Raw genomic sequence first — 10833 nt, 5'->3', positions numbered from 1 at the left:
GGTCATCCGAGCCACTTGAAAGCCTAACCATTGGCAGATGTAATTACAAAGGCAGCACTTTCTTCTCAGTTATTTTAAGACCCTGAGTGTTGATCTGGCCGGGACTCGAACCACAAACTCCCACACGTAAGTCCGATGCTCAACCGGTTTGCGGTCAAATAGTAATTCTGTATATATTTTAGAAACATTTATTTTAAGAACACCTTCAAGCTGATTTTTCAGAAAAAACCCGTTAAATAAGAACAAAATCAGCCTCAACTCCAAAAATGGGTGTTTTTAATGCAGGATTTTACTGTAGATATACAGGAAAACATTTGGAAACTCTTTGTTATTTTATTGTTGCACAGAATTGAAACATAAAACAGTCATAATTGAAACAAGCATGGTTAGCATGATTACTAAGGTGTGGACTTGTAAGTCCCGACTTGTACATGTAACTTGGGAATATTAAATTTCCTATCACATTGAAAAGTTGTACATAAGCTACGTAGCGGTCAGAGAGCTTACCTGTCATCAATGTAACCCAAGTTCAAGTCCGGCCAGGTTTGGTGTTGTATGTGAGCAGAGTTTCTAGTTGGTTCTCTCCTGTGCTTGGAGGGTTTTTCTACGGTTTTCCTCCCTCCTCAAAAACCAACTCCTGAATTCCAATTCACCTTTTTGGCAACAGCTATCATGTCGCAAACACCTTGGCCTTTTAAGTGCAACCCTCGTGAAAAAAAGGACGGTTTTAATTTTTTATTTTTTACAATCTTTTGTCTGCCAACTGATTTTGTAACCACGACAAGCATTAGGCGACTAAAAAATGAAATAACATACTTTGAAAGCCCGGTAAATCACAGCATGATATGAAATGTGATCTATTTTCCTATTGTTTTATTTATAAGCGTAAAAAGGATTAACGCCTTATAGTTTAGATACGATGCCGGCCGGCCAATGCTCATAGTCTTGTCAACATGAACCCTGAAACTTGGTACTACCTTTAGAATCTTGTCAACATGAATCGTGGAATGAAATGTGTGGTGGACCATGTAAATGGTTTACAAAAACATAGCTTCAAATGCAATTTCCAGATGATATCGTAAGACTTCCTCTCGACGACTTGCTGTATGAAAATGACGCCAAATGCCTGCCTACATATTTCGATTCTGGAAGATCTAAGACCACTTATTCGTTGCCACTACATTTGGGATAGTAGGAGGATGGCTCTGGCAGCAAGATATGAAGGGATTTGTCAGAAAAAAAGAAATTAAGACCACCATAGTGGACCACATCAATTCGTGCAATATAGAAAATTTGGGTTTCAAGGCCACTGATGTTAACGTGTACAATTGAACAAGTTACATCAATAATCTCGAAACGCAGTTGGTGAAGCTTAAGGAGGAAATCAATTCTCTCAAAGATGAGATCGAAGTAGCGACGGCAGCTTTAAAAAGGAAGATCGCAGAGCCTATCATCACTAGTAAAACTCTGCCTAGTGTGCCAAATCCTTCAATCAATTTCCCGCCAACTCCAGAATCTGATCTTAATTTGCAGGAAAGTGATTTGTCGCCTAACCTTAATGAAATCTTCAACAGTAAGGAACTTCGGCCAATACGACAAAAAAGAAATGTTGAAAACTGCACAAAGTCAGTATTCCAAGAGGTTCAGAATATTTGTGAAGGCCATCGCGAGTGAATTGGTAGTATCCTTGGACACTGAATCCTTGCTGATAATCCCTGATGAAAGCGTTCGCAACACTTTAGATGAGGTAGTCGATATTGTTGCAGTGAGAACAAAAAGGAATCGAGGAAGGTTTAGAGGCAGTTTTGTCAGATGAAAAATGGATGAGCAATATGAAGTCATTGCGACAACCAGACTGGGTATAATTGTACTTCAAGCTTGCGTCAAGAATGCCTGACAAAACATGGCAGACCATGTTAAACATCGCACAACTCGGCCATAGTGGAGTAAGTATGCATGTATGACTTTTTCTATTTTTTAGATAGCTGGTTCTTTAACTCTCTTTAAGCCTGAATGCTATTCCCTTATGAACTCCATGTATAACAATTAAATAATTGTAAGCTATTTTACCTGTGAGTGATCAACTTTGCAAACAAACATTAACCTATACTTAAACAATGCATGTGCATCGTTTATTCTTTCCTCATTCACTTAGATATAATGTATGATAGTCGTAGTCTGACCATTCTATCAGATACTAGTCCTTTTTGAGTCCAAAAAGGCATTACTTCACATTATTACTGAACGAGCAACGTTACAGTATTTGAGGTCTCTTTATTTATTTAGTATTTGTTCATTTGATCAACACTGTCTTCAACTAAATAAGCTAATAAGACTTACATTTTTTTACTACTGCATGTACAGAGGTCATGTGACACTCCATTACCCTTGACGAAGAACAAAATCAAAGCCGTAAGAAAGTTAGTTTTACAAAAAGTAAAAGAAACTATTAATGCACACAAGGTCACTGGAGCAAGCAAACGAGTTTACGAAGTTGATCTACGCTCTTTCTTAGCCTTGGCCATCAGAGAGCAGCGACTCCATAAACATGACAAGGAAGAAATAGAGGTCAATATCAAATTGGATGGTCGAACTCTTGGAGGTTAGGATTTTGGCATAATGATTGTAATAATTTTATCATCTCTGAAACTACCTCGATCGTTGACTATGAGAGACTTTTTTGCTAACAATTGGGAAAAAATGTAAGCTTATAAATCTCACCAGGGAGAAACCAAGTACTAGTAGGAAGACTGCCATTGAGCTCTTGGAAAATTCAAAGCTGCAAATCTGTGTTTTCACTTGTTATAGCTAATTGTGAAGAAAATAGGTAAGAAATTTCTTGTTTTTGTGCTTACACATATGAGAGTTGAAGATTTTGTGATGATTTTTTGTCTTTCTTGTTTATATCATTCATTTCTATTTGTATATCCTTGTTCATGCTCTTTAGAGACCGGCTATTATTCACAGGGAGGGGGCTGGTGCCAATAGAGGAGAAAATTTACGCAAGTGAAAATAAAAATGCACCAGCCGCCTCCCCGGTTCCTTATACGTCCCCTGGTTAAAAGGCATAAACAATGGCTGAACAATGAAAGTGTAACAGTAGGCTTTAATGAAAAAACTACTATAACACACGATAGAAAACAGTGGATAATGGAGTGAGTCCTCAAGTCATTTTACTTTTTTATTCATCCCTCTGTCAGTCTGTCTGTGTTTTTATGTTTATCATTTTCTCCTTTTTCTTTCTTTTTCAGTTTGTTTCTATTATTTTCTAATTATTATTTGCTATCCTGAAAGTGTGTCATTTTTAGTCCCATATATTATTCTAAAAGGAAAGAGATCACTGCACTGGTTTAGCAGTTGAATGCTCAAAAGAATGCCCTAAAGAAGATGGGAATGGAAAGTGATGGCAAGAAATATAAGCTGAAGTTTGCAGGTTTGTCAATACACTATCAAAATTCTTTATTTTTTTCCAGTCAATTACATAATTGCCTTCCCAATCATTAGACTTGACACCAACACCAACTAAATCCTCTGCTATAGAAAAAAGATTCTTTGAATTATTCATAAACAATTACAAATCTCTCTCTCTCTATATATATATATGATGTTCTGTGCGGAAAAGGATATGATACAGACTTCTGTATATATTGTTTAGCTGTCAGGGTTAGTATAAAATGCATCCTTTGATTTTGAGTCCCTACATTTCCTAAGTTTAATTTTGATCAGTTTTTATAATTACTTCATTATCAGACTTTGCACAAAAAATAACATAAAATCAATCACATTTGAATCTCAGACAATAATGGTGCTTGCATGGGGTGTATAAAAGATCGTTTCAACAGAAGCAAAGCAAACATTGGAAATTAAGTACATCTAGCTGCCCCTTTGTATCCTTGTGTCATTTAGTCACTTGTTCATTATTTTATTTGTTTATTCACTTATGCATTCAGTTATCATTAATGTTTCTGACTGCTCACTAATTCTTGATTTATCTCTTCATTAAATAGATATTCATCTATCCACCAGTGTGTCCGCCCATCCTCCCATCCAAAAAAATAAACAAATAAAAAAAAAAATGGTTATAGTAATTTTTGTAATAGTGATTTTTGTTTGTTTATTTATTTTCTGTTAGCTGGACTGGAATAAGAGATGATCTAACTTTTCTTCTTGAAGCAGAATTGACCAATGTCATGCTATGTGGATTGCACTGTGAAATGCGGAACACTGAATAGCTACTTAGATCGAATTATGGTCAAGTTGCCTGAGAGTCAAGTTGCGCGGAGTCAAGTCACCCGGAGTCGAAGTCAAGTTGCCCGCAATGTATGGTCAAGTCACCCAGATTTTTTTACTTAAGGGAATTGTCAAGCCACATATATATACACATATATAACTTATTTAGCAGTAGTAAAGCTTTATTAAACATTTGTAAGGCATTTTAGATTAGGTTTCAGCAATTATTACGACGTAGAAAATACTACTGGTTTGGTAACCCTGGGTGACTTGACCACGACTCCACTTTGATTTCACAATACACAAACAGAGTCTGAGAGTAATGGTGTTGCATCTTATTGACCCTTCATCTTCCATCGAAGTTTTTTGTTTTGGCACATTATACGTAAACATGATAAATGCTAGAGCTTTTAAACCCTTTCTGAAGTAGAAGTTTTTTTGTAAGTTTGGAAGCTGATTAAAAGTCGGCTACGATTAGTACATTATCCTTCCTAGCTTTCTCATTAGCATTAATTAAGGTGTGTACAGACACCCCTGATGAGCAAGCTAATGGGGATTAAACTTTGTTCATGAACCAGTTCTTGGCAAACTAACACACCTGCATACATTATCATGCCCTTAAATAATACTAATGGTGTCATCGAAAGGATCATGAATATTCAACATTATTCTTCCTGCTTTCCCAGTAGCATTAATTAAGGTGTGGACAGACACCCCTGTCTTCACACCTCCACGTACTAAAGCCACCAGTATCGCCAACAGGTTACTATACCCAAATACAAATATATTAGCACAATACACAAAGGACAACCCAAATAATGCCTGGAAAGCCCCCAACCTTATCTCGCAACCTTTTCTCCCAACCTTTTTCCAAAGCTAGCTAATGGTCATTTTCCCTGAATTTGGTTTCACATCAAATGTCACCCATTTGACACACTCTCTTCATTGAGCTTGTCTATGACCTGAGACGAGAAAACTAATTGCTCATGAGAAACACCCGCAGAGCACTGAAAGGAAATGAGAAACTCACTACTTTAGATGCTTACCCCAGCCCAGGAAAAATGACCACCATAGAGGGCTCAAGAGAATGTTCTGCTGGACACTACGATTGTGGGGTCATTTCCCTGTGCTAAAACTACCCAGGGCTACTGGACCAAAAGTGAAAACGAATTGAAAGAAAGAAAATAAAAGGAAACATAATCCGAAAGAAAATAGTAAAAGAAATAAGCATCAACCATTTTGTTATTGCCATACTTAGTCCGTCATCCTGTGGTTTAGGTTAGAACAAATTGCAACAGAATTTTTCTCAATGCTGTTTAACCCGTTAGGGTAAGTTAAAGGGCAACTTACCCCCCAAAATGACCCATTTTTAAGAGAAAGTACATCAAATGAGAAACACAAAAATTCAATTTTTAGAGGGGATAGAGCATCCGTGTTCCTAAAAAAATAATTTTAAAACATCGCATATATCGCTCTGGTGGCCGCCATCTTGCACTTTTATCGCGGGCTCAGAAAAACAGGTAATGGCGTCACAACGTCATAAGAGTTCACGGCGTCAAGTTGTTTACGAGCGTTTGGTTGACTTCTTCCCCTGTTTCTGAGACGTTTTACTCAATATTTTACGAACGAAATACGGCCTGGTCATTCAATTAAAGGCATGTCAGAGTCTAATTCTTTTTCCGAAGACTCGGACAGCTCGAGAGACGATTTTGCTCAAGAATGTTTAGAAACGGACGAGTTTGTTTTACGGCCATATCAGTTCGAACCAGAAATAGAAATCTCCTCAGATGAAGAGTTCAGAGAAGGATCTGACAGTGACATTATTGAAGACGATGAACAAGAGAACAATCGACTAACAAATTCAGATTGGTAAGTTTTACTTCTTTCTTATCACGATAAAACTCAACTACGTATCCATTTTTTACAGTCGTGTTTACCACTTTCTTGCACTGTATATTTATGCATTTTAATCTGCCTCACGACCTTTGCAACCAAAAGCAAAACCAACTGTCACAATTAAACATCGCTTGGTTGTCAATAAGTTATATACTGTAGGACACAGATTCAGGGATATAGTTGTGTCACAATTTGTGTATATACTCTCACTTGGGACAATCATTGATAGTGTTCAAAAATACTAAGGATTGTTTTATTTGTTAATAGGTGTACCTGTGGTAGCTACCAAATTATGGATACAATAGCTGAATGTATTTGTTGCCAAGAAATCCAAAAAGTAGTTGCAACATGCCAGTCTGTTGTTGAAGATGGAGATGCTGATGAACCACCACCATGCTTTACTCAACATCCTGGATTCTTACCTGTTTGTGGCAATAAGTATGTTCTTCGAACTGCATGGGCTCAGTACAAACAGCAATACAGAGATGCTTATGAAGGCCCAGAGCACAAGCAGTACAGACACATTGCATATAGACAACTAGCAAGATGGTGCTGGGGAGTTCTTGGAAAGGAAGTTCGGGTTGTTCTGCCCTCTTGTGCTGTCATGTGCATCAGAGCACACTTCCCTCCCCCTGGACTAGAGGAGGACTTTCAGTTTGAGGGTTTTCATTATGCAGATGATTAGCTTGATATAATGTTGCATGGAGTGAATATATACATTTTATTTATTCCTTACTTCAGTTACTATACAGAGTGGATTTTTTTCTATCAGGAAAAATTCCTGGAATTGCAATTTTTTGGCATATTTAATTGCAAGATAATTGAAAACAAAAACATAGACTAGAAAAAGCTGAGACCAAAATGCATAAGAATCATGTATTCATTTAGGATGCAGTACACGGAAAGGTGTGTTATATAAATTTCTTTTTTATATAAAAAGCTTTTTGTTGGTACAAACATTTTTTGAATGTTTTACATATTTTATTATTAAAAACACACTAAACAAAATATCCAGCTGAATAGTGAACCTAGTGTACAAAGCACTAGTGAACACGATCACTAGCCAACCAAGCAAAATTTGCAGTTATACGAGTCCTGGCAGCAAAAAAGTTAAATATGCTGAAGCAAATGTCACCATTCAATTGGATATTTTTCTTTAATATATTCATACTGGGGGAGACTCCCATATATGGGGTAGTGTAGATAGGTAAAGAAAAGACCTCTTTTTTACAGTCAATTCTTACCTAAATGGAAATAATATTTTAATAAAATTTTCATTTGAACATCTAAAAGGTACTGCATACTTATCTGCCATTTCATCAGGTCCCCTTGTCATTAATTACATATTTTGTATATAGCATTTATACTTGGGTCTGTCGTGTACCTTTCCATATCTGGGAGCTTTTTTCATTAAGGGATATCTTTTACCAGTATTTTACACGACTGTCCAAAGATAGCCTGCAAAGCAGAGGGGGATTGGGACTTGAGGGAGGGGAAGAAGGACCAAACAGTGGAGGGTCATATGACCTGCAGGTACACAAAGGCTAATTCTAATTTAGATTATCTTGAAAACCTGGACTGGTGTTTCTGAATCAATTCCTGTTTATCCGGTGCAGGCAAACTTGCAATGTTTGCTGGTAGGTCTACTTCTTCAATTTCCTGGAGGTCAACTTCTGAGCCATCACACAATCCCAGCACTTTCTTTTGAAGCTCAGGAAGGAAAGAATAACTTTTCTTTTCCAACACAGGCTTAACTACCCAACGCTTGTGCATTTTTGGGAAACATGGGCGGTATCTTGCCTCTCCCATCCTCGTCCCCGGCTTTTGAATCACAGCTTGGTTCCTTCCTGTGTTGTGGTTGTTGTCAATGGCTGCCAGTTGTGTTCTAGCAACCATACCCTTGTAGGAGAAGTGCTCTCTCTTTGGGCAGTACTTCAGGATCATGGAGTGGTATACTTCAAGCCCACCTGTGTGACAGAAGTCAGTGAGCTTTGCCAAGTCCTTCAGCAGTTTTGGTTGAAGGACCACTTCTTCAAGGGCTACATGAGCTGCAGATCCTGGTTTTAGCCAGCACTTTTTACGAGCTTCTCTCCGGGTTAGTCGAGGATGGTCACATTTTTTGAAGATCTCTGCATCTCTCCAAGAATGCTTGTTTGTCACATGATGCAAGATAGAGACCCACTTCTCTCTCAACAGCTACACACTACCATTGCATGTTGCTGCACACCACCACAGATGGTTTGAGACCGACTGGATCCAATGTGAAAGGTCAGCACTTTTTTTCAACTTGGCCTTCTTGTTGAGTTTCTTCACGACAGATTTTGACAAATGCCATACGTCATATTGGTGTTTGATGTGGCTGTAATCTTTTTCCATGGTGCTAGTGATTGAGGTATGTCTGTCAGTAGTTATCCTCTTGATGTTAATATCATCCTCATCCTCAAGACTACCAAGACTCCTAATGAAACCTTCTTTCTCCATAGCATTTGAAGATGTTGTTTCTGTGACCTGAACCACAGAGAAGGAAACTATCTTCCCTGAGTCATTGTCCATAAATGTGTATGTACCATACTTGGCATTATGGCCAGGGCTGTCACACCGTCCATCCCCATTCAAGTATACAAGAGGCTTACTTGACAGTTCTTGTAAAACGGCTCTTCTTTCTCTTTCCCAGGTATCATTTATTACAGGAAATAGATACCTATTCTGATTTTGGTAAAAAACTTTTTCACTGATAAATCGTAACCCAAGACATGAGGCAAAGTTTTGGATTCTTGTAAAAGTGTTACCAGTGAACAAAATAGATGAGCAGATTAGAAGGTTTCCTACCGGTGCACGATTGATGAGAGGCTGGGAATTCCACAAGCAGTTGTGACCTTTCATACATATGGTTTTAACCGTTACCATGCTTCCTGTGCAGGTAATGTTGGTGTCAGTTACGATGGAACCACAGTTGATACAAAACCTGAACAGTTCACCTAGGCATGCTGCAAATACCAAATACTTTGGCTCTTTGATGTAGGTGTCAAAGTGATACTCAGGTTCAGACTCTTTGTCTGTTGAAGAATTTGTTTCTTGTGATGAGATAATGTATTCATCCTCTTCATCACTTGAAAAAAGATTCACTTCTTCATCTGACAAAGGAAAAGACCCACAGGACTTTGCAGATTTCCGTGGTGATACATCATTCTTGCAAGACTTTTGTGGTGACACACTCATGGGTACAGAGGGAGCAGTATAGCTGTATGGATGGTCATGCAGGATACTGTTCAATTGCTCAAATGTTGAATTTCCTTCTACTTGAATGCAGGCATCAGAAGTCTCAACACTAACATCCACATTTTCTGTTTGGGTTGAGGTGCTTTTTCGTATTGAAAGCTTTTCATCCAGACAGCACTGGACTCCAAAGTCCCTTTTGTTGGAAGGTGTTTCATCGAAGGAAACCTCCATATCAGATTCTTCAACCATTTCATCAAGTGCATGTGTAGTTGGAGTCAGTAGGTTATCCAATGTCTTATGGGGAAAAAGAAGTAAACATAATCATTTATAGAACAAATACAAATAACAATGAATGGCAGTTACTGGGGTTCTCACTGATTCCGATAGTTGAGACGACACTCAAGCTTTAATTGTTTATAGGACTTTCATTGACTCCATATGAAAGAGCGTATAACTTATTCATCCGCAATTCATCATAACTAAACCCGCAGCGGTAAACTTAGTATTAAGAATTTAATGCATTGGTTTGGTCTGAGCACAGTCACAGACCAGTCACGAAATAGCTCTAATATATATATAAGACTTACATATTACACTGACAATCTAGCAGTGCACGTGCGAACACAAACTACAAATCACCTACCTCTTTTTGTCGTTGTCGTCTTATACGGTTTTCTGTCGTAGCTCTTCTTTTACTAGGGATGGTTGAAAAGTTAAAAATACTTGGAATTGCATCAGCCTTTAACCTCCTTTTTCTTTTTTCGCCTGTTAGTTGCTCCATAAGGTCGGATTCGAAGCAACCATCCTCGAAGTGCTCGCTACATACAAAGCAATTCTTCAATGGCGGCAGATTTGCTCGTCTTAGACGAGAAATCCAAGCTTTCTGAATTTGTAAATCTTTAGGAATCTTGTGATAGCTAACCTCTTTTGTTTTTGTCGAATAGTTAGTGCATTCAGGTACGCAACAATTAACCATTTTGTCGAAAAAGCCACTTCAAACTCTCATGCTTACAGAAAAACTCTACATATCCAAACACACGTTGACGTTGTGACGTCACACCTGAATGCGGTAATTTATCGCGGGCTCAAAGATGGCGGCCACCAGAGCGATATATGCGATGTTTTGAAATTATTTTTGTAGGAACACGGATGCTCTATCCCCTCTAAAAATTGAATTTTTGTGTTTCTCAATTGATGTACTTTCTCTTAAAAATGGGTCATTTTGGGGGGTAAGTTGCCCTTTAATCAACATACTAAAAGTCCCAAAAAATCCCTTCGGTGGAACATTCCTAAAAACGGCTTTTCATATTATCAAGAATTACACAGGAAGCCCAATAATGGGAAAATATCAATTTCCCAAACAAATATATGTAAACTTGTTTCTTTCTCTAATTTTACATTGTGCTGAGGCACGTATATGAAAATTAAGTATAATCTTGTCAATATTCAAACAAAAAAGATAACTGGACAGTTTTTTTCAATATATAA

The 10833-nt window shown here is 37.8% G+C and overlaps 2 protein-coding genes and 1 pseudogene across 3 annotated transcripts; 2 read left to right on the top strand and 1 right to left on the bottom strand.

Annotated features, from left to right (window-relative positions):
* The first annotated feature begins 312 nt into the window (after positions 1–312).
* LOC116297951 (uncharacterized) lies at positions 313–4650 on the top strand. The gene is made up of 5 exons (XM_089024603.1): positions 313–1946; positions 2365–2602; positions 2725–2827; positions 3330–3433; positions 4133–4650. Exons 1-4 carry the CDS (start codon positions 1890–1892, stop codon positions 3352–3354), a joined length of 423 nt encoding a protein of 140 aa, XP_088880729.1. The 5' UTR covers positions 313–1889; the 3' UTR covers positions 3355–3433; positions 4133–4650.
* A 1114-nt stretch (positions 4651–5764) lies between these two features.
* Positions 5765–7418, top strand: LOC148904821 (uncharacterized). Its single transcript, XM_089025056.1, has 2 exons — positions 5765–6099; positions 6394–7418. The coding sequence occupies exons 1-2, from the start codon at positions 5888–5890 to the stop codon at positions 6809–6811; spliced, it is 630 nt and encodes a 209-aa protein (XP_088881182.1). The 5' UTR covers positions 5765–5887; the 3' UTR covers positions 6812–7418.
* LOC148904820 (uncharacterized) lies at positions 6989–10462 on the bottom strand (annotated as a pseudogene). The gene is made up of 3 exons (XR_016118859.1): positions 9978–10462; positions 7347–9715; positions 6989–7306 (listed from the first exon to the last, which is right to left on the bottom strand). The product of XR_016118859.1 is annotated as an uncharacterized LOC148904820 (transcript).
* Between the last annotated feature and the right edge of the window lie 371 nt (positions 10463–10833).

This window comes from Actinia tenebrosa, unplaced genomic scaffold, assembly GCF_029948245.1.
Source record: "Actinia tenebrosa isolate PJP-AT-01 unplaced genomic scaffold, QUT_ActTen_1.0 PGA_scaffold9__36_contigs__length_13948895, whole genome shotgun sequence".
NCBI lineage: Eukaryota > Metazoa > Cnidaria > Anthozoa > Actiniaria > Actiniidae > Actinia > Actinia tenebrosa.
Note: the sequence above shows the minus strand (reverse complement) of the source record. Positions and strands in the feature narration are given on the sequence as shown.

Bases quoted from the DNA above. Each gene is read 5' to 3' on its own strand.
- LOC148904821 (XM_089025056.1), top strand. From the start codon at position 5,888: ATGTCAGAGTCTAATTCTTTTTCCGAAGACTCGGACAGCTCGAGAGAC. The intron at 6,100-6,393 runs GTAAGTTTTACT...ATTTGTTAATAG, and splicing joins CGACTAACAAATTCAGATTG to GTGTACCTGTGGTAGCTACC.
- LOC116297951 (XM_089024603.1), top strand. From the start codon at position 1,890: ATGCCTGACAAAACATGGCAGACCATGTTAAACATCGCACAACTCGGC. The intron at 1,947-2,364 runs GTAAGTATGCAT...CTGCATGTACAG, and splicing joins CACAACTCGGCCATAGTGGA to AGGTCATGTGACACTCCATT. The intron at 2,603-2,724 runs GTTAGGATTTTG...AAATCTCACCAG, and splicing joins GGATGGTCGAACTCTTGGAG to GGAGAAACCAAGTACTAGTA.